This window comes from Thamnophis elegans, chromosome 5, assembly GCF_009769535.1.
Source record: "Thamnophis elegans isolate rThaEle1 chromosome 5, rThaEle1.pri, whole genome shotgun sequence".
In the NCBI taxonomy this organism is placed as follows: Eukaryota; Metazoa; Chordata; class Lepidosauria; order Squamata; family Colubridae; genus Thamnophis; species Thamnophis elegans.
In genome coordinates this window covers 42,305,279-42,329,535 of record NC_045545.1, presented here as the reverse complement: position 1 = coordinate 42,329,535, position 24,257 = coordinate 42,305,279, and the positions used below count along the sequence as shown (strand labels likewise).

The 24,257-nt window shown below is 39.5% G+C and overlaps 2 protein-coding genes across 4 annotated transcripts in view; one reads left to right on the top strand and one right to left on the bottom strand.

Annotated features, from left to right (window-relative positions):
• The window catches only part of DMAP1 (DNA methyltransferase 1 associated protein 1), a 54,778-nt gene extending 34,469 nt beyond the window's left edge, over positions 1–20,309 (top strand). Inside the window, 3 exon segments of the mRNA XM_032218810.1 lie at positions 10,303–10,375; positions 11,192–11,475; positions 16,157–20,309. Coding sequence (XP_032074701.1) covers positions 10,303–10,375; positions 11,192–11,475; positions 16,157–16,216 — 417 coding nt within the window. The 3' untranslated portion in view covers positions 16,217–20,309.
• ERI3 (ERI1 exoribonuclease family member 3) overlaps positions 20,136–24,257 on the bottom strand; it is a 313,271-nt gene continuing 309,149 nt past the window's right edge. For all 3 annotated transcript variants that reach the window (XM_032218808.1, XM_032218807.1, XM_032218806.1), the window contains one exon: positions 20,136–20,818. In XM_032218808.1, coding sequence (XP_032074699.1) covers positions 20,736–20,818 — 83 coding nt within the window. In that variant the 3' untranslated portion in view covers positions 20,136–20,735. The remainder of the gene's footprint in view (positions 20,819–24,257) is intronic.

The following is a 24,257-nucleotide window of genomic DNA, read 5'->3' as shown; positions in this document are numbered from 1 at the left end:
TTTACTTGGAGGATTTTATGATATTATTTGTCATCACAATAATCATACAGTAGATGTTTTAAGTTATGCAAACAACTTAGATTTATTAGATTGCAGCGGAGTATAAGTTTAATAAATAAATTTATCAAGTCATAAAGTTCTGTATTTTTTGATGTATTTGCTGATAACAAAACTTTTTTCTGTCTAATCAAATTTATTACTAAGCATTGTTTACATTTGTTTCATAAATTCTTCTTATAGTGCAGTTGTGAGGTTTGATTTTTAAGCAAGGGAAGCTCTGAATAACTTAATTTGGATTTGGCTCAACAGTTGGGGCATATTTGATGACAAAACCATCGTAGGAGAGGAATGTCTGCCAGAATTACTTCTGCTTAACAAGGCCTTGAAATCACTTTTGTAAGAGTATCAAGAGTTACATATCATTAAAATCAGATGTGAATGAAAGAATTTCCTTAAAAACATTATTATAAAAATAACATTCTAGATTCCAGACATGAGAAAGAACAGCTGGATAGGGTAAATACTTTGCATAGTTGTGCATGTTCCAACTTTAAAAGAACTGTACTGAACCTGCACTTGTGATTAGGAAATGCCAAGCAGATGTTGGATTACATAAAGGAAGGGAAAATATCCTAATGTTAATAATTTCATTCCCTTATGTGAATAAAGACTGTGTCACCACTTGACTGGAGTGTGACACTTTAAAATGTGTTGGAAGTTTCATAAGCATTTTAGGATTGTTGAAACGGAGGTGCCAAAATTTGGTTGTTCCTAGATGTATTTATTGATTTATTAACTATTATTAATACATTATTTTATGTAACTCATGGCATTTTAACATAGACTTGCCAATTTAAGAATATCCTTCTGTAGAAATATCTGGGCCTGAAGAGGTGAGAGATGAGTGAATTATTTGTACAGGTTCACTTAACACAGCACATGCTGATCACAGTTGGTTAATCACGCTCAAAACCTGTTCACATTCCTCAGATTTTTGAAAGTTAGATCTTATATTACTATTTTGTGTTGATTGAAGCAGCAGATGTTTTCTTATCAGCTGACAATCAACTGTGTATGAGGAAGCAGAGCTTAGGGATATTGGTAAATATCAGGGTACATGGAGGGCTATGGGTTGAGGTGGCAATGAGGTTTTTGCCAGCTGACCATCAGCTCATGTGAAGAGATGGCAAGTGAGTTATGGCTGGTAAAGGAGCCAAGGTAGCGCAGTGGTAGTGCAGTACTGCAGGCCACTTTAGCTGACTGTGATCTGCAGTTCAGCGGTTCAAATCTCACCGGCTCAAGGTCGACTCAGCCTTCCATCCTTCCGAGGTGGGTGAAATGAGGACCCGGACTGTGGGGGCAAGTTGCTGACTCAATTTGCTAAAAAAAATTGTAAACCACTTAGAGAGGGCTGAAAGCCCTATGAAGCGGTATATAAGTCGAATGAATGAATGAATGAATGAATGAATGAATGAATGAATGAATGAATGAATGAATGAATGAATGTATGTATGTATGTATGTATGTATGTATGTATGTGTGGAATCTGGGGTAGGACCTGGTGGATTTTCAATCAGTCTTAGATGATGACATTGAATACCAAAAAGGTTAGGTTTGACTTTTGTAGATCATCTTCATGTACCTTTTTTTGTTCATGTCCTCCAGGATAAGTGAGACACAGATTGTTTGGTGGAATTTAAACCATAGTTGAGAATTTCTTTTAATGAAGAGCAATTCAACTAACTGGATAACTAAGGGTATAAAAATCCAACCCTGAGGAGATTATTATTGTCTCCGAATGATGTAGAAATGTGGACCAATGACCTTGTAAGAAGAATCTGGCTCTTTCCTAGTGGCTTTTACTCAACTCAGATTGGTATTCCTCTCGGAGAGTTTCATGAGTACAGGCAATGACTTGCAGTATATCTAAATGTATGATAGACTTAAGATAAATAGTTGTTAATGCCATTCATTTATAGAAATTATTTGCTTGCATCTCTTATTAGCCAATCATTGGTAAATATGGCAGTTCTGTGTTATTCTGAAGTATGCTCTGATTGTTAGTATTTGGCAATAGCTTGTCCATTGGGATATGAAAATTAAGTATGAATTCTTGCTGGGAAAATCCTCAGAGAAACAGAACTTATTTTATTTACTTCATACATAACACCGGTTTACAAAATAAAGTGATGGAATTACTTACTAGGAAAGAATTTCTGATACAATGTTGAATGCAAGTCAAATATTAGAAATGACAACTGTTCGACTAGAAACTTATCTGTTCTTACCCATGAAATCTATTTCTAAGAGATGAATGTTTAGAGTTGAGATGGGTAATGTTACCTTTCATGACCATGTGATCTGGTACTACAAGCATTTCCAGTTTCAGGGATGGAGAAGGGGTTATGGAAGTGAATCAAACACAAATCTTTATTATTCTTAGGGTCAACCTAGGACCACCATTCAAGTTTTTGCTTACTGGACAGCTTGTATTTCACTAGTAGCTAAGCAAGAGAAACCCCCAGATTGCTGCCATTCTGCAAATCTCTCTGCTCATCTAGTCATGTGACTTTGACTCATATATTGATGTGTTGTCCTTTTATTTATTTTTCTCTTGCTGCACAGTTCATACATTTACTGGTTGTTTATAGTGAGGACAAAGACTCTGAGTCCTTAAATCAAAAGCAATGTTGGCATAATTATAAGCACAAGCTGGCGTTGCAAAGAGGGCTGCAGGGAGAGGTTGTCAGAGGAAGAAAGCACCCACAATATATTAACCCAAAAGATCTTAGCTAATCACTTCTTCAGCTTGAGCAATCCATTTTTTAAAAATTTGACATATGGTTATTTGGGGACCTGAGCAATAATAAATAATTCTGGTAGATTGTTACAAAGAAGAAGGACTGAAGGTTAGCTGTTGGCTATTGCACTTACTTAGAATGAAAGTATTCCCTACGTTGTACTGAACTGCTGTCAAGAAGTGCTTTGTTACATGGTGAAAAAAGTAGTAGTTGTTAATCAAACACAATAAGTTTAAGTACTATTAGACCACATTCTCTAATGGCCTTTCTGAGTTGAACGATAAGGGATCAGGATACAGACATGTCATTGGTTGATTCCATCCGAGAGGCCACAAACTTGTCTTTTGGTTTCCGTTAACATTTTTAGACAGATCTTTGACCAAATTGATTTTTATTTTCAATTCTGCTTCACATTTCATTCCCCCCCCCCACTATGAGCCAGTTGAAAGATTATATTAATCTGACCCTGTCTTGCCCTGAAAAGAATGAAGAACTGTACTACGTTGTAACTGTGAAGGCTTGCCTATAGCCCATAAGATTTTAGAATTAAAACCAGAGATTACAGGATGTGGACAAGCCTTTACAGTCACAGTGTAGTACCATTCTTCATATGAATGAGCAAACATTCACAGTTAACCAAAACAGAAGCTCAAGATATGAGAACAGAATAAAGCTGGATCTTTCTTTTTAATTGATGAAAGATACTGTATCTACTGAAATACTCATGTAGAATACCTTAACAATTTGATCAAATTAAGACTTGGCATATAAGCATAAAAAATTGTATTATCTTTATTATAAGTTTTTCTTTTCCACTAATCTATCTCATGTTTTTTTTGGGCTCTTAGGAGCAAACTGTCATTCAGAAATTTTATGTGCTATGGCTGCTCTTACCTAATCTAAAGATCATCAAATTGAATGATCCACAGACCAAAATGATAGCTAATAGCAGGACTCTCTATAGGAGTGGTCAGTATGGAACTATGATCATACAATAGAAACCCCATCATTTTTATGGGCACATTAAAGGGGAAATGAGGTTTTGATGGCAGCTACCATTTTCTTGTTTTCTGACTCCTCTGGGGTTGCTTCTGGCTATTAGTAAACTAGCAGGTCAAGAATGGAGTACTATTCTAAGTTAAAACTACTGGACTAGTTTCTTATCACCTGGATTTTTAATTTTCTTTTTCTTTTGGGAGATTATTCAGGTTGAATTGTTAAAGTAATTGTATTAGATGACCATCAATAGATGTGCTGGGCTATCACTTTGGCTGATGTGACTTTTGCCCAGTGCATCTAGAGCAGGGGTGTCAAACTCGATTTCATTGAGTGCCACATGAAGGGTTGTGTTTGACCTCGGTGAGGCCTGAGAGGGCATGGCCAGCTTGATGACACTTGTGTCAAGAGTGCTTATGGAGGCCTGAGCACTCTGTCAGCGAAAATGGGCTTGTGAGCTCCGTTTTTTACTGCAACGGCCTCATGCAACCCTCAGAGGCCTGCAGTACCTCTGCCAGGGAAAACGAAGCTCCATTTCGCTGGCAGGGGCACTGTGGGCCAGCTGTTTCTAGGTCCTTTGCTGTTTCCAGATCTAAGCAGGCCAGATCTAAGCACCCCACAGGCCAGATCTGGTCCCCAGGCCTTGAGATTGACACCCCTGATCCAGAGGGAGCTGGTCAAAAAGGCAAGATCACAGCCATGGCTGGATAATCAGAACTCTGCTCCCACTTAAAATGAGGTGGAGATTTAATTGCATAGTTGAGGCTACCAGTTGGATTTTTTTTTTACTTAGATACTACATACCAAAAATGGCTCTACCTCTGTCTCCAGTGTTGTTACTTAAATATTAGACATTTTTGGTTTCCCAGAGGAATTGAAGTAATTTTTGTGATTTGGCACTGATTTTCTGGAAGACCTTAATAGCTACATATCATGATGTGAGACTTGATCAAAGTATGATGAGGTACATGCTCTTCACTGATAATGATTTAATGCCATACTCTTCCCCTTTGTTGAAATTCAGTTAGGGCACAAGATTTTCTCCTACTGCTACGTTGGATGGGTATTTCAGTTTATCCAGTAAGTCTCTGTCTGGTAGTTATTTTAATTCAATATAAAGTCATTCCTCTCTTTTCAGTTATAACAGATTTTATAATTTGGTCCACATACAGTACTCTAGAGCATTTTAATGAACTCCATAGATATCAGAATGGGAGTGCTGTTGCAAAATATTCAGAGTTGTTTTATACAGAAAGTGATATTGGATGCTGCCCCCACCCACAAACACTAATATGTTTCTAAAGCAAGCAGGCAAACACCCCCAACTCTCAAAGCAGTACAAAAACACCTTAATGGTATAACATACAAGCCCGTAGGCTTATCGGCGAGAAGCCTTATTGTTTTTGTCAGATTTGCTTTTTCTGAACAGCAGTTGTCTAAGCTGCGTTGTGCTTTCTGGTATTGAGGCGAATGGAACATTGGCCTTCCCCGCCGTTGACGAGCGCTAGGCTAACGGAGCCTACCTAACAGATTATCAGCGCCCTGTGAGTAATAGACTCCTCATTTAGTTTTAATACATTTTGCATAGAGAGCAATCAACCTTCATCAGTCTTAAAGATAAATTGGCTTAGCCAGCTAAATTTTAAAGATATTAGTCCAACAGCAGTCACATAAATCATAACGTTTCTTAATGATTGTAAAATTAAAATATACTCTTGCTTGAAGAAGCCAATGGAGCTTTAATATTCACAGGCCAAATCCTCCCCCCAAAATAAAAGGAAGCTTAATTGGTGTTTTCCAAAGCCAACCCAAACAGTAACATTTCTTCTCAGTTGTCCCTATATATCTTCTGTGTTCTGTTAACATGTATAAATCCATCCATATCACTTCTACTCTTTGCTAGCATGAAGGCAATATGCAAGTGTCTTTCCTGGGCTGTCAGTCTTTCATTTTATTGCCTAGATAAGGGAAATCATTTACCATTGACAAATCTCTGCTTGGCCTAGAAGGGGCATCTTTCCTGTGCCGTTCTCCATTTTATTTTAGTACTTTTGAAAAAATACAAGAGGGAACATATCCAAAGTTGTGGAAAAAGTAAGATAAAAGCCTAATTAACATTCTATGGCAGTGATGGCAAATCTTTTTTGCCTTGGGTGCCAAAAGCATGGGCAGTTGTGCTATTGGGTGAGCTTGTGTGTCCACCCCCATAATTTAATGCCCCCCGTGCCATGCCCCCTGCGCATGTGCACTTGATCCCCCGCTGCCCCCGCATGTATGCATGGCTTTCTTGGAGTCTGGGGAGGGCGAGAATGTCCTCCCCCGCCCCCCGGAGGTTGGAAACAGCCATTTTCCGACTTCCAGTGGGCCCAGTAAGTCTGTTTTTCGCCCTCCCCAGGCTCCTCATTTTCTAGGATTCCAAATCGACATACTGAGAAGGGCCTTTTAATGCAAATCATTTTTCCCAACGACATAGAAACAATGCAAGTAGAAATGGGAAACTGGGAAGTGGAGCCAGAAGCCAATGAGTTTGTTCTTGTTCTGCCTTCAGATGAGATGGGGCATAGAAGCAGTTAATTTAATTTGGCAAAAGATGCAGTACAGATATGTGTAGCTCAGTCCTATGATCAGCTGCAGCAACAGAGCAAAATGTTTACTTCTATTGACTGCCAAAGAAGACTTTATGTAGATTTTATATCTACACTCTTAAACTCAGGCTTGCTACTGCTACTTTCTAGCCAAACTTTTGGAGGTAGGAAATAATGTCCTCCTGGTATGTGGTCTTCTGTCTCCCTGTGTCCATCAATCTCTCTCTTTTTTTTTAACATCTCTCCATTTTTCTGCCAGGCTCTCTTGTAGAGGACCTTGAACTTTGTGAGATTCTCCAATCTTCTCTAAACTAAATGAGACTATACTGAAGATGCCAGCAAAAGTCAACAATGCACTGTGAGAGCTTCACTTTGTATTGTTTTGTTTGGTTATATTGTTCCTAACCACTTAAGTATGGAAATATTGGTATTCTTTTAAGAAATGCCATAGCCTCATCAAAACATTATAGATAGTCCCGACTTACAATAATTCATTTAGTGATGGCTCAAAGTTAAAGCAGCACTGAAAAAAGTGACTCATGACTGTTTTCTGAGTCCCCTTCGGGGGAAAAGGGCAGCATATAAATAAAAAAATAAATAAACATTTTCATACTTATTGCAGCATCCCAATGGGGACGTGATCAAAATTCAGACACTTTGCAATTGACTCATTTTTATGATGGTTGCAGTGTCCTGGGGTCATGCAATTCCGTGGGGAAGCCAGATTCACTTAACAACCGTGTTAGTAAATGAACATCTGCAGTTGTTCACTTCACAACTGTGACAGGAAAGGTCATACAATGGGGCCAAACTCACTTAAAAATGCTTCACTTCAGAACAGAAATGTTGGGTTCAATTATGGTTGTAAGTCAAGGACTACCTGTATTTGATCTTCATATCCGTTTGAAGGTCTTGCTGTGTACTGACCAAGGTATCCCCATTTGTCTTCTTTTGCTTCCAATGCTAGGGCTTTTTTAGCTAAGTTAAAAGGATCCTGTTTGTAGACGGAGCTTCTTAAGTAAAAGTGGCAGCAGTCACATTGTGAGGTTCAGCGTAAATCCTAAGAACTTGGCCTCATTTATGTGATAGTAATTGTGTGCTTGTGTGAACCCACATAGGACTTAGGAGGTTTTCACACTCTCTTCTCACTATGATGTAACTATTATGTACTGGTCCATTCATATGAAACCTGTGCAGTGGGGGGACAGTAGAGCTTTTGTTTATGTTCCAAGAATAACTACGAAAGATGCAATTGTGAATCAGTTCTAAAATATATCTCTTTCGAGAGGTTGAGATGAGTTGCAAAATTTTTCAGATTCTTTCTCCCCAAAATTTGGGGGGCTGGGAATACGGCAGGGCTATCGCTATCCTGATACTGGGTACTATCTGAGTATGTGCAAAGCTCAAACTGCTGCACTAATATAAGAAGAATACAAAAGGCTGAAAGCTCCCAGAATGCAGAATACAACCAGGACTGCATATTATATTATAATACAGCCAGCAAAATGACCTTGCTAAAATAAATACTACAATAAAATATCCATTAAAATCTCAATTTCTCTTGCACTATAACACCAAGTGAAGTGCTCCATATATTACTATATCTGCCTTCTTAGATTGCCAATCGCACAATATCAAGGCATGCTAATACAGGCCCTATGCTACCTTAGAGTAATTAAATAACTTAGGTATGTGCTTGGTTGGGAAAGATTCAAAACTCCATTGGGATAGGTGATACCTTTAACTTAGCTAAATTTGGTTGATGATCTTACTTAAAAGTTCTTTTCTCTAATGCTCTGTTTGGCCTTTTCAAACCTCAGGTAATAAAGCATTGGATGAAACTCTATATGAAACACAGTTAGATGTTACATTGCTGTGCCATGTGGAATGATAATAAATCTAGCAAGATGAGAAATTATGAACCTTACGAATAATAAGCTTAGCTTAAATCAGTAGTTGATTAAAAAAAGTCAAAACTCTAGGTTCATCCCCAGTTCTGTTTCCAGTTGTGATGCTGAATTGTCACACAGGAAGCTACTGAAACAGAGTCTAGAGAAATTTTGATTCGACCTCTTCCACTTTGGAAAGAACAGACCTGAGATAGTAATTGAGCTGGAGTTTTATGGTTTTGATAGCTGCTGTGATATAAGGTCCACCTTTAGTTAAGAAAAATGTAACTGTAGCTATTGTACTTCAACGGGCATTCTTGTGCCTTCCATAAACCAGTTGCAAAAAATATAATTCCTTGCAAATATTTGTAAGTGGGTCTGTGACATTCATGTCTATGACATTTTTTTCACTTTGGTCTTGTTTTAATTATTGGGCAGAAATTCCTGCCTATCACAACTAAGATTGAGATTACTTTTCTTATTGCTATAAAACTTTGGAATAATAAAAAATAATAATAATAAATACTTCCCAATTCTGAAATGATATTTGAAATTTGAAGTTGAAATATATTGGCTAGCTAGTTTGGAGAAATCAAATTGAAAAGTATTAAAGTCTGCAACTGATGAATAAATGCAAACCTTAAACAATGATGGAGTTAGAACACATCAAGATCAGACTGTTCTGCTATCTCTATATATCTGATAGCAGTTCCTGAAAGTTACATCTGACCATAAAAATGTGACTATAAAGCTGCTTTAAAAGCAGAAGTAATTATGGCTTAATGGAAAAGGTACCAAACTTCGTCTAGAGCATCTCTGTAGAGATGGAATAAAAGACTGATTTAAAACCCATGTATTCTACTTGTAGGACAACTCAGGCAAGCTTATGTATTTTTATGATAATTACAATACCAATTCCAGTTAGACTGACATGATTAGAATCCAGTCATCTTTTCTTTCAAGACTTTATTGGCATCTTAACCAGCCCGGTAGTTTTATAAAGCAATATGTAATGTAGTTTGCTGAGAATACTCAACAGGCCGATTGGTTAAAACTTGACAAATGTCAGGCTATAGTTCATGGGATATGAGCTTTATGATAGAAAGGTAGACCATATTGAAGCCCACTGATCTTTTAGGTTTTAGTAAACTGGGTGGTAGAAAACTTGCTTCCAGAGCCTTCCCAAATTTTAAGTTATAAAATTATTAACTTTCAGAGGAACAACTATGCCACTTTGAGAGATTTGGCTGAAAAAGAGGCAGTAGTGATTAACATCTAAAAATAAACCATCATAAAAATGAGCCGTTCAGTCGTCTGCAATTGCTTTTATACTTAGGTTCTTATCTTCAACATTTTTTTGGAACCTCTATCCATTGAATTGTAGCACGAGGGTCCTGCTAAGTATGATCTCATGCCAAGCGTAGGTTTCCAGCCCCTACTTTGTGCCCTCTTTGGCTCCAACGTGAATGTATGTTCACACTTCTATGAATTGAGTAAGAGTGTACATGCTTTGTGACTCTTTGCATCTTTTGTTAGGAAACTGGCTCTGTAAATGAATCCCACGGCTCTGGGCTCAGCAGGTAAAGGAAGAAGGAAGTCTGTTAGTGCTTGAGCCTAATCAGGCTGGCAAGAGCCAGTAAAGTAGGGCAGCATCACACATTAGCTACTGTGTAATTGAGCTCTTTGATGGTCAGGGCACTGCAGGAGAGGGTGCCAAGCGGAGCAGAACTTTTGTTGTTAATTCAGTCACCCATGGAAGCTATAAAGCTGTATATCTCTGCATCTTGGTGCCTAGAGAACTGAGAAGCCCTTGCAAGCAGCCTTTCAGTCCCTGCCCTTGGCCCTAGTCTGCAAACTTTCAGGCCTTCTTTCTGCCTCCGGTTCTCAGCACTTGATTTCCCTTTTCTCTTTCTTTCTTTGGCTCACTTTCTTCCCGTGCACTATAAAAGCAAAGCTCCCATGCCGTTTGAACTAGGCGGCTGTGAGTGAGGGCTAGCTCAGAGCTGTGTGGCTGTTACCTTTGTATTCCAGATGAAACTGCCAAGCTCCGTGGGACAGAAGAAGATTAAAGCCTTGGAGCAGATGCTGATGGAACTCGGAGTAGGTGAGTAAAGAGGGCAGGGAGAGGGAGAGAGAGACCCATGGAGCAGTGCCTTTGTAGTCAAGATGGGCTATTTTTCCCCCTAGTAATACAGCCAGTTCCTTCAATAACACTATATACAAATGGGTTTGAAAATAATATGTATTTTGTTTAAGGAAAAAAAGGGGTAACAAAACCAAAAGATGATGCATAGGATTAAAAAAAAACCTTTCCAGTAGAAAAGTATTTGAACAGTCTTTGTCGTTTTCTCTCTTGGGTGGGTACTTTTAAGGCATCAGAAGCCCTGCAATAGTATTAAGGAGGTAAGTCTCATCATGTAGGGAAAAGTACTTAAGAAAGAGTTGAGTGACTATTGTCCAAAAATCTCTGATCCCCTTTTGGTACCTTGCAGCTCTCATTTTGGACAGATCATACATGGCCAGCAGGAAGATCTTTCTGTCATGTTGCTAATTCCTCCAAAGCACAAATAGTTGCCTTGTGGCAAGGCTGTATCTGGATTTTGCCACCTTTACATCCAGAGAATAGCAACCTCCTTGAGTCTAGGAACCTTTGGCTCTAGCAGTTACCTTGAATAATGAACTATCTGAGTGTTTGAGGTAGTGCCTTCCTTGCAAGATGGACCAATATCTAAACCCTCTTTCATACTGTTGAGGCTTGGATGGAACCTGAAGGCAAATTCCTTGAATGTCCAATGACCTGGGCAATAGAGTTTGGGTTTATTTCTGTATCTGACTAGGAATAAAGTAGGATTACAGCAACCCCACAGCTGACAACAGGTTCTGGGTCTCCCTCATGTAGTTTTCTTCCCCTGCTTTCCAGATTTGAACCCGATGCCGACAGAAGAAATAGTTCAAATGTTCAATGAGTTGCGCAGTGATCTGGTGCTACTATACGAGCTCAAGCAAGCCTTTGCAAACTGTGAATATGAGCTGCAGATGTTGCGCCACCGCTATGAGGCACTAGCCAAAGCAGGTAGCACAGGACCTAGCACAGACGGTGGCTTACATCCTGATGGACAGTCAGGCTTGTGCACAGAAGAAGGCAAAGGTGACAGCAAGGAGCAGATCATTGATGTGGTGGGAGCACCCCTCACACCTAATTCGGTGAGTATTATTTGGAAGATTTTTTTGGCCATTGCTTGGTTTTTAGCATATGAAGATACAGCCTTTGAGAGCCACTTGAAATAACAGGATGCTTGGGGGCCTTTGGGAAAGAAGCCTATTTTCCCTCTCAGGCAATATGCAATCAATCAGAATAGAGCTGGAAGGGAACTTGAGGTCTTCTAGTCCAATCCCCTGCTCAAGCAGGAGACCCTAAACCATTTCAGGCAAGAGGCAATCTGGTCTCGTCTTAAAACCTCCAGGGATGGAGCACCCAGAACTTCTGAAAGCAAGCCATTGCACTGGTTTAATTGCCCTCACTGTTAGGAAGTTTCTCCTTAATTCCAGGTTGCTTCTCTCCTTGAATAGTTTCCATCCATTGTTTCTTGTCTACCCAAGAACTGTTTGCTGAACTTTAAGGAAGAAGGAATTTGTTCATGCAGTCATGAGCCCCTGGAACCAGGTTCACCTGATGGAATCATAGAGAGACATGGAAGTTTTTTCCAAGGGCAGACTTCCAGGATGTTTTACTCAGTATATACAATCCCCCCCCCCCCCCATGCCACCAATTCAATCTACGGCCTCATCACCCTGCTCTTTAAACTGACATTTTGTTAAATCTCCAACTACTAAGTTTAAATTCTAAGATACAAACTTTGTTATAATGGGGTCAGTGAGTTATTAATTACATTTGTGATCAGGCTATTAGTCAGCTAGCCATTACTCCCTTCTTGCTCATTGTAGTGCAGCTATCCAGTGTATTGGCATAATGGCATGCCACAGTCTTTGCAAAATGTTAGAGATTAAATTGGAATTTTATGTAGCAGCCCATTCTTAAGGGGAGGATAGAAGTCATTACTGGGAATGGTCATCATGCTGAGCACCACTGCCCTGCCGTGCTCTTTTTGGGAAACTCAAAATCCCATCCACGTCTGGGTTTTAGCCAATCTCATAATCAGTTCTTATTATCCAGTACTGGGCCATTTTTCTGTATAGCAATTTTATATTACAAATGTTGGCGTCTTGCATGGCACTGCATTTTCTCATTCTGGACTTGGAATAGGTACAGAGAATAGCACCAAGAGGGTTAACATGATCTGTGATGTATTTGAAAGAAATATAATCAAGTTAATTCACTGCAAGGCAAGTTTGGTACCTAAAGGGCCCCCCTGTTAAATACAGCTCTGACCTTTACCAGCTGGTTACACAAAGACAACACAATTAGATTAGTTCAAGACAAAAGGTCAAGCGCATTCACATTGTGACCCCTTTACACTGTCTTTGGAAAGGAAAGAAATTCCACCCAAAAAGAGGGGGCAGCTCAGGAAGGTTTGCTGTTATTTTTAGGATGGAGAGGAGGGGCATACATTGGTTGGAGGGTAGAGAGGAATTCTCCTTTATGAATTTGGGGGAAAGAATGCTGCATTGATGTCCATTCTACTACTTAGATAGCATGTTGCAAATAGTTACCATATTTTACTTTAGGTAAGCACCATGAGTCCAATTGTTTGGACTACTTATTTCCGTAAAATTGGCACCTAATCTGGATTGGCACCACGTCTGGTTGAGGAGATGGCCAATTCCTAATATTGAAACCAGCTTGATTTTTTCTTGTAGAAAGAATATGGATTAGTGTGGGAGAAAGTTACTACAGGTGATAGTTACAACCTCATATTACAGATGTTGTGATGTACTGTGTCACGTGATAGCAATTTATGACTTTCTCCATGGGATTCCCAGAAGTAAAGTCAATGGGAAACTAGCAGGAAATTGAAAATGGAAGTTATACGAGATCCTCATTTAACGACCCATAAGGTCTTTGTTTAACAATGGCAGCTTGGACTGTTGGAACTCTAAGCAGTGAGGTCACATGACGTTTTGAATTAACTATCATATCACTTAATGACAGATTCCAGTCTCAGTTGGTGTTGCTAAATGAGGATTACCTGAATAATGACAGTATAATTTCATAAGATTTGAGTAAATAAATAGACATTTGACTGAAATAGATCTCAATGAGCAAATAGAAACATAAAAAACAATGGTAGAAAAGGAACTAGCGATCCATCAAATCTGCCCTTTGAGTTTTGTTAATGTATTTATTTAGTTATTATGTTTTATTTTTATTTTATTTTTTGTTGGAAGATGGACATGTGTTTATCCCTTAACTCAGTTACCGTTGATAGTCTCACTGCCAAACCCCAAATGTTTCGCCCTATTTACATGGGACCTACATAGTTATGGTTAGAGTATGATGGCCATGGTAGAAGGTTCTTACCCTGGTTGTGATTCCAGATGTCTCTGGAATGAATTTAAGTAGTAGAAGTAAAGTATATAGTTTACATTGCTAAACGTTCAGTGACAGATGATGGCTATGAACTATGAGTCTTTTACATCTACATATAGCATGATTGGGATTCCAGATGTTTAGCTGTTTGTCTTCTGAGGAAAACATGGGAAAAACCCTTCTTTTATCAAAGATATATTTATTGCTACATATATCCATGGATTAATCTGCTTTATCAGATGTGTGCAGTGGAGACATCCTGGTGCAGACAATATCCAAAGTATTTGAATTTATCTGGATTATATTGTCTAAAAGTTCTGGTTTACATCTTTTCTTGTTCTCTTCATTTGACAAGACTTCCTTTCCAACCTAAAACTTTTAAAAGAAATTGTTCCTAACCAATTGGTGAGATGCATTCTCAAATTAAGCCATACATGGTTGCAGTCAGTGATTTTAGTTGGCTGGAGGTTAACATTTTGAGGGTGACTTTTGCCTCCCCAGAACAATTCAGATATTTTAGTTGAGAGCAAGGTCCACTATTGGTGGTCCCCAATGAAGGTCTTTTTCTTCCTCATTCCGGCTGACCCAGGAAAGGATGTAGCTCTGGGCCTTGAAGGGGCAAAAGGTGAGCTATAACTTGGAACAAATTAGTTCCAAGCACAAGTACAGCCAGTTACTCCAGATTAGGGCCTTTGATTTGCACAACTCAGACTCTACTTGCCCATCCATAATGAGTTGACTCTCCTCAGAATTCCTCACATCAGCACTCTTTGTTCCTAGGCTCACAAGTCAGCCTATTAATGGGGAAACGAAAAGACCTTGTCTGTAAGAAGTCTTAGGTTCAGAGTCAGAATCATTTGACTTTTAAGCTGCCTTTATCTGAACTCCTGCTGGCTCCTTGTTTTCTGAGCCTACTTGAAAGTGCAGTTACATTGTTAACATCAAAAATCTTTCCTTTAAGGATGGAGTTAGAAAAGCTCACTCGTGTGTCTCTATAAAACGTGTGTCTCTGTCATGGCGGGAGGGGGGAAATGTATGTGTTCTCATTTTAAAATAATTCCTTTCCATTAACAGCGAAGCAGGCTCACAGATTCTTGTAAATTATAACTTAGAATATTTTTTCCCATAGCGATAGGAAAAGCCAAGCTAGAGAAGGTGATTGATATGAATTTGTGACATATTTGAAAGATCGCTCTTTTGCCACATCAAGATTATCAAACACATGCACTCATCCCCATTAATTCAGCAGCCTCACTGAGTAGCTCTGAAGTTTCCATACCTTTGTTTTCAGGTTGTGCTGGCTATTTAAAGCCTATCTTTTGACCTCATTTCCTCAAATGCTAGCAGGTACCGCTTAGACAACAAAATAATAAAAGGCTGCTTTGTGAGTCCAGGAGCCTGCTGTTTTGGAGAATAGGCTTGTGCATTCCTAAGAAGTAGGATAGAGCTAGTTTGGTGTAGTGGCTACAGGATCAGGGTGGAAGCCAGGAGACTGTGAGTTCTAGTTCCACTTTAGGCATAAAGCCAGCTGTTTGACTTTGGGCTGGTCAGTTTCTCTCAGCCCTAGAAAGAAGGCAGAGGCCAACTATGTCAGAAAAACTGCAGGGACTTGTCAAAGCAGTCTCCAAGAATCAGGCATGACTGAATGGAAGAAAAAATTAGGAGAGGATGGGATTTATTTACTGAAGTTCTTAATCATTTATATTGCAGACACTTAAAAGAAGCCTAGGTAGGAATGAATGAATGATTGATCTAAGGACCCAATTATAAATTTCTTCTCTTCTTGATCACAATCACTGATTTTCTTTAGAAAATGATTTTCATTTATTCTTTAACATGCTCTATAATTCTTGGTCATATCAGTAAATTATTTCGTTTCTTCCCATTGGCCTCTTGATTTCAAGGTATTGAGCTATTGAAATATAATTTTAGGCATTTGGTAGTCCAAATGAAATATCTACAAGCCTTTGCTAGGACAGTGGATGTAGAATTCCTGTATCCTTTGGAAATGCAGTTTGCGTAAGGGGGAGAACATGGATCAGCCAAGGAAATTATGTGCCTGCCAGATGTATAGCATTCCGCCCTTAAGCAAGCTGATGTCATATGTTCCTTCCATTATCCAGTATGTACAAGCCACAAGTAAACATCTTTTTGTGCTATGGCTTTGTCTATCAGAATTGTACTTGTCCTTTTTTCATGTCATTGTAATGAACAATTCCCTATTCTTGGGCTCATGTAAGCATGTATTCCATTTGTTATGTTCTTTTAACTACTTAGAATTTGTAAGGCTTTCTCCTGTATTTTCTACATGAATATATGTGCTTTGCAAGGTTTTTAATTGAATCAGGAATTTTTGTCTGAGAAATTGACTCCTCTTGTTGTTTCTTGTTGGAACAGAGAAAGCGCAGGGAATCTGCTTCCAGTTCCTCATCTGTCAAGAAGGTGAAGAAGCCATGAGTAGCATGATGATCCAAATTCAGGATCTTGGAGGATCAAGTTACTGACTGCAGGTGCAAGGAGGATATGTCTCCCCATACTGTAGTAGGGACCATTATGTTGAAGGACTTTGTTTGCCCTTACTTACATCAGGAAGAATGGTGTTTACTGCCATTGTACAGAAGAGTCAAGCTCAAAATCCTGAATTGATTGTTGCTGTGATTTTATTGTATATTTTGCCTATTCCTGAGCTTTGTAAATGATGTAATATAGAATCCACAATCTCTTGTTCCAGAATCATAGTCATTGAGAGGGAAGGGCATGAGGATAGACATGCTACAATGGGCATGGGATGTGCATCACGTTATCAATGGAGAAAACTGATCTCTGGTTGAGCAGTAATCCCAACTGCCTCCTCCCATTCTCATAAAGTTGGCATATGTTTCTGTGGCTTAGCAGGGCAGCTTACAGGATACTCACAACCTAAATTGTTCTCCCAAGGTTTCAACTTGTTAAAAAATCTAGTGCTTCAAAGCAAGGAATTTTTACCCCCTTGACAGTTAGATGAGGCAAATGTACATTGCAATAACAATTATTTTTAAGAACATTCTCTGCTGGACTGAGAGAGACTCCTTTTTCTATTATAGCACCTACTATCTGTCAGATTAGTGTATAAGTACCTTTAGTAAAACACTGGTTCAGCCATTTCTAACTCCATGTCCTCCAAGTGGGTTGGGATTTCCAATCAGTATAAAATAATTGTTCTTAAGGATCCTCATAGCACAATCCTTCCTATTTGCTTAGAAGCAAATCCATGTTCTGCATAGTTATTGAGAAATGTGAAGATCTCATATTTATTGTAATGCTGTTGATGGCCCAGTTTTTGTTTGTACCATCTAGAAGGGCTGTCCGATATGACAGTTGGGTCAGCTCCGTTGAACATTTGAAGCAATGAGCTAAATGAATGCTGGCAGTTTTAAAAAAGCATTATTATCCCATAGTTGGGAGTAGATTTCGTTGGGAGAATTAACTGAGGTGAGACCTCCAAGCCAGAAATGTATATAGAATAAGAAGTCAAGTTATCAGAGAAGTTCTTTGAAAAACTACTAATGGTATTTTCTTAGAAGAATAAATTATGCAAAATAGAAAACACCTGTATTTATGCATAATATATATGGATCAAAGAATTCTAGTTTGTTACCAACACAGAATATACTCAGGATATTCTTTGGAAATCGAGGAACTCACGATTGTGATTTAGCCCTTAGCAATACGAAAGTCAAATATTTAGTAATAAATCAAACTATAGACTATTTAGTAATAAATCAACACTATAAACTATGCCCGAATTGCTATGCCTGAAAAGCTACCTCCAACTTTCTGACTCTTTAATGGTTCAATGTCCCTGTTGCTACATAGAAAGCTGCTTCCTCCTCTTTTGAATATTCATCTTCTTTCAGATACATGTCAAAAGAGGACTATGACACCCCTGGCCTGCAGCTGTCAGGCCTAACTCATGTGCTTGCCTCCTTTTCCCCTCAAGTGCAACCAGGAATCAATAGTGCATGACAACGCCCGTTGATTTACATTCTTGCTGGCAGAAAGAAAGGTCGAAGGCCAAGTTCTTCGTTTCATAGAAAACTAATTAGAGACTCCATCGACACTGAATCAATAAAACTGATCAGGTGATTACACAGAGGGAACCATTAAAATCCCTGTGACCTTTGATCCTGAGTCCCTAACCTGAGAAGGAGAGGCTTGGTTACATTCTCTAGTGCCTTGGAGGGCAGAACCTGCAAAGTAAAGTTGGACTGGTCTGAATTGGGAGGAAACATGGACTCTGCCTGTCATGGGCTTATATGCTACTGCTCTCTTGTATCTCTATTGGCCAAACCATCTACAGGAATGCTGCCATAGTGTACTGAAAAAACAGTAGCTCATGGAGGGGAAAAAGAACACCATCTAAGCAATCATTTGATTCTAAGATACTGATTCTAAACATGTATAAAGAACACGGATTCAGTATGTTCTTCATACACTTGGTAAAGTTTCCAGTCATCCATTTATCATTGTTCTCCAAATCAGATCTCACATAGCAATCACAAATGTTTGGAAATTATTCATTGGCCCTTCAGTTTGTCTATTTAAAATTGAATTATTGCTTTTAAAAACCCTATAGTTCTTGCCGTGGCTACATACTACATATTGTTATTTCTAAAACTAATTCAAAAATGTGTACAGGTATGTGGACGTACAACTTTAGTGACCATTTGAAGTTACAATGGCACTGAAAAAGTAACATAACGGTTATCATTGTCACATGATAAAAATTCGGACACTGGGAAACTGGCATGTATTTATGAATTCTCTGGAGTCATGGGATGACCTTTTGTGACCCTCTGAAAAGCCAAGTCCAATGGGGAAGCTGGATTCCCTTAACAACTGTGTTACTAACTTAACAACTGCAGTGAGTCACTAATGGTAGCAAGAACTGTTGTGAAATGGTGCAAAACTCACTTAAGGACAGGCATTTTGGCCTCGATTGTGTTTGTAAGTATAAACAGTATCAATGATACTATTAGCAGTATGTATAATATGATGCTATTTTTTCTTGTATACTTTAGATAGGGAATTTGCTCTCCCATTTCCTGTGGTCCCAGAACCAATATATATCCATGTACAAATTATCCCTGGTTGTGCCATGAGACAGAGATGAGGTGTAAATATTTGCCAGCTCAAGATTCTCATTTCACACAAAAGCCCTTTAATAATTTCATGTTTTTTAACTGTTGCCTGATGGCTAGGCTTCATACTAGTCTCTGGTCTCTTCCCACTACCTATCGCTATTCCCTTTCTTCAAGACCACAAGTCGGGAGCTGAAAGAAGAAGTCTGCTTACAGGAACCTGAATAGTAAGAGAGTATAGTACCTTTTCTCATAGTTTCTCCTACTGAAGAACTAAGGAAATGATACCAATCCCTGAACGCTAAGTAGTTATAAAGAAGTACTGTGAGTGCAAATATATTTGATAATGAAGCTAGATCTATGCAGAACTGCCAGCCATTTTGTATTTAAAGAGGCTTAGAAGGAGGTGGCAATACAACCCAATAGAAGATACTGTAGCTGGCAAGGTCACGCCCACACCCTTGCAGCACATAAGAGCAAAGTTCCTTTCCCCCAAACTTTATTCATGTGGCACATTTACAGCAAGGATGGGAGTAACGAGCCAATGAAGAGGTCAGGTTGGATTCAGCTGGAACATCCACACACCATGCATTATATTGGGAAGGCCCAGTGCCTGTATCGGCTCACACAGTCCGATTGCTGCATAAGCAGAGCCCTCTTGGTGTGGCTCCCAAGTTGATGGCAGCTGGAGCCTATGCCCCTGGGGGTCCATTCAGCAAGGGCCAGGGAAGGCTATTCTGTCAGGAAAAACACTGAGCTAGGAGAAGGAGGAAGTAGTTGATCTTCCTCCCTTTATACTGATGCAGGGCATTGGGAACTGGAGTAGGCCATACCTCTCAGGCAACACACTGGTTTCAGCCATTTTGAAAAGGGAAATTAGTCAGATTGTAAAGGGAAAAGAACAGAGATTTCATTGTTGTGCTGATTGCTACAGTGTACTAAGGCTAGGAATACAACTCCTTGGCTGGACAAGCAGTATATCGGGCATGTCCACTGCCCGCAATGGACTGCATACTACATGATGGTCATGTGCAAGCACAAAAACACACTTAAATAGGGCCCCTGACATTCTGAGGATGCACCAACAAGAGACCTGGGTGCAAGAAGTGCTGCACGTCAGATGAGCATCAGCCAGGATGCTCTAGCATGTATATAGCCCCTGCTGAATGAAATCCCAGGGATATAGGTGGCTTTTGGTGGGCATGGAATACAGGCACTTCACCTTGAACAGAAAGAGCCGAGCTTCCTTAATCACATACAGGAGGAACCAGGGATGGGGCTTAGTGTTTATTGAAATCAGAAAGGGAACGAGCAGAAGGCTGCTGCCGAAAGGGGACTGTCTGGATGCTGCTCAGTCAATAGTTAGCCAACACCAGGAGACACAGTAACAGATTCACACAGGAGAAGAGGGGCTTGACCGCAGCTCTTGAGATAATGTACTCAAAATAAGAGGGCAAGTGCCCAGAACATAGCACCACGGTCTTGCTACAGGCGCAATTGTGAGCACAGAGAGAGAAAAAGAGAGAGAGAGAGAGAGAAAGAGAGACGCTAATGGGAATCAGAAGCCAACAAAAGGGAAAACAATCTACGTCTCTAACCATGTGGAGCAAGCGCCCTAGGGGGCTGCAGGCTGGACCAGGCCGGGCAGGCAGCTGGCCCTAGAGAGGGAGTCACTTCAGGCCTACACAGAGAATCCAGTTCCATATATACAGCCTCTACTGGCAGAACAGCAAAACTGACGGAGTCGTGGGGTTGCTCGTTCCTCTGTCCTCTTTCTGTCATTCGAATGCTCCAGCCCATCGCACCCATGTAGCAGGAGCCGGCCGCATGCAGCCCTGTCCGGCCGGCCCCAGAGATCAAAAGGGCTTGGAGGTCTGCTTGAAGATGAACCCTCTGTGGGCCAGCGTCTTCATGATGTTGGCAATGTTCTTGCAATCATCTAATATCCAGAGAAGAAAACAAAAGAACACATTTCAATTGTGGGTAAAAAAGAAAGAAACGTGTGTCTACACAATCTAAGTGTAGTGGCAGAGACGTTTGTAACTATGCATGCAGATTGCTTCACTGAGAAAAATACGTTCCTAACATGCCACAACCCATGACCTTACCTATAAATTCCTCAAGCCTAGATGAGCATCTTGCCATTTAAAAACATGAGTATTATGATTACTGATATGTCTTTTGCTCAGACATCACAATAGAAAGCAATAATTGAAAGACAACTGAAAATAAAACTGGCAATTACTATTTCAACATTTATACAAAGTATGCAATGAAGTAGGGTAAATTCTAATCAAATTGTAGAGAACACATTTTGTCTAACAAAGGAAAATCAAGGAAGTATGCAAACTACTGAAAATGGCAGCACATGAGAGGAAGACAGTTGGCAGTTTAAAAATAGAGAAAATAAATATATTAGCAAAGGTATTATCCTTGATTTTTGCATAATTATGCTACTAATATTAGGGACTGACATCTTAAAAACATTTGTAATCCACCTTTCTTTCAGAAACCCTGAATTCAGCTACAGTATTTTTGGGACAATACGTTTTAAAATCTATATACTACTAAAACTGTAATTTCAATTGGGTGAAACAGGACAACACGGCAACAATTTGGAATCAACCTATTTCTAATAGTCTAGCCTAAAAAGAATGCATCTAAAATCTGGGAAGCATTACGCCCATGAAATTCAAATGTGTCAAAGTTGTGATCACTTCAGCACTGCTGTGCCACTGTGCCCAGCCCCAAGTCACATGATCATCACTGCCAATGCTCCTCACAAGGAAAGTCAACAGGGAAGCTGGCAGGAAGTCAGAAATTGCTCCTACTCCCACTACCTTTTTTGCCCACCAGTGGTCATTCTGTTTCTCTCTTTACGTAAGGAAATATTTCTGAAACGATGACTCAGTGGCTCACAGGTTGTCTAATGAGTATATAAAACTGCATCAGTGAAATTATACAGGATCTTCACAAATTTGTTATATCAAACTTTGATATAAGCAAAAGAAAACTATCCTTAAAATCTTAACTCGGAATATTTAGGGCAGAGATGGAGAACTGATTTTACATCAAGTGCCAGTCCCATGGTAGTAACAAACATGATTTGTTTAATCAAGTCCAACAAAGACGGTATTGTCTTTTTGGCCTACAATCTTTTCAATGTCAAAATTCTCTTTCACTCTGAAAAGAGCAGCTGAGAACTATCTACTATTGGATGAATTTGGCAAGTTAGTAATTTTGCAGTTTCATTCATAAATACAAATGACCTTATAGAAACCCTTCTGTGGCAGGGAATTGTTCATCCATCTGACCATTGGCTGTGACTGGAAACTCCAACAACTTCTATCTCTTTAGAAATAAGAATTTAGGAGGAGATAAATATTTTTGCCCCTTTGTCTTGTGAACAGTATTCTTGTGAACAAGAATACTGCTGCAAGTGCTTCTAGCAATTGTTCAGCTGTCCCAGAGAATGTAGGCGCCAGTAAGCAAAAGGACCTGTTCCTCTTCTTATCCCAAAATGGGATGTCTGCTGATTTGTTGCCTTCTTCTATTGGATATTATTTGCTTAAGGCTAGGAGCATTGAAATAGATCTTACCTTATTACTTACTAATTCCTTTCAAATCTAGCAAAAAAATAATTCTGATCTAATTCCCAATTAAACATTGACATACCAGACCTTGGATTAGTTGTATATCTGAGATGCCAGGTGAGGGTACAACACAGAGTACCTGGTATAAGGTGGACATAGCCTCTGCAATAGCAGAGAAAGTCTTGTAAGCATCAGGATTATACAAATGACACAAACTATCTTATTCAAAGCATGTTTGATCACTTCAGATTCCATGCTCAGTAAAATTCATGTTAACTTCTATGGCAAGTTTTTTTTTCCTTTTAAAAATTATATAATTTTCAGATTATATAATTATATGATTATCTAATTCATATAAATTAGAACAAGTACAAACTGGTGACAGTGAAAAAATTATCAAGGATAAAGATGTTCTTTTCAAGTCAGAAATCCAAACAAACACAAAATGCCTGGTTTATCTGCCTTGGAGATCCCTCTCCTTATAAAAATCAACAAGTAGAGCCAGAATTGTGACTCAGACTTAAGATTTTATAGATCTTAAAATTATGAATTCTGTCACAAATGAAGGGCTAAATCCGTTTGAGATAATAACCGCAAGTATTTGTGTTTCAGCATACACAAGTTCAGAACTTTATTGCAGGCCCTGCTAACTGCTTTCCTCACACTTAACAGTGGAAGAATAGTAGCGGTTCCAGCAAAAACAAAAAACCTAGGGCAGAAATATGGACAGATACAGCAAACCATTCCCTTCTGAACTAACAGGGAAACAAGACTTGAGCTGATTTGTGTTACCTGGACTAAACGCAAGCAGAGTTTGCTAAAATAGAAGCAAGGCTTAAATTGATTCTTGGTGTCTATATTTCATGTTGAAAATTGGCTTGTAAATCCATGTTTTGATCTATGGTGGCCGTCTCCTTAAGAAAAAGCAAGAGTAAATGTGTAATTTCTCCCTTGACAGCACACAGTGGCGAGGCGATCCTTCTTCCTGCTCCCCTCCGACTTGGGACAGCTCCGCTGCCTCCCATCAGCACTCTTTCTTTCTCGCCCCACGCCTTGATGTCTCCATTTCATTAGTGTGCGCCCATTCATCACGCTGTTACCGTAAGGGTGACTTTGCCCACTTGCATGTGGCAGGCAGGGCCTGGATGACATGGGGTGGCGCTGCCACTCTAAAGGGGGAACGAAGTAGAACACACACACACACACACACACACACACACACACACACCTGCTAGTAAATGGATGTTGTGGCAAAGGGACAGCTGCATCATTACTGATGTGTAAATGATAAAGCAGTGCCTCTACATCCATCTCTTAACTGTAAATCCAGGGAGTGCTTTATAATCAAGCGGCAGCGATAATAATGTGAAATTAGGTCTCTCTATCAAAGGGGGGAGGCCTTTTAATCACGGCTTAAAGGGTGCAAGCACTGTTTATCATAATTGAACTGTATCCAGGCTAATTGTGGCCATATTTCACTGTCTAGGAGATAGGCACACTGTCTGAAGAATGAACACCAGGGGCCGAATGGAGCAGGAAACTGCTGTCCAACCAATCTTGGCCCCAAAGTGATGGCACTTCCCTATTCAGGGAGGATATCAATAGATATTCAGAACATCTCTATCACTTTCCTTCTGATTAACCTATAGAGTTCTGGTAACACAGCAGAGAAGCAGCAGCAAAGGAAACTGCAATCTTGACTTACAGAATTTTGCACATGCATACAATTAAACACTTCTGTGTGAGTCCACTGCCGCCATCATTTTGTACCAAAAACATTGTAAG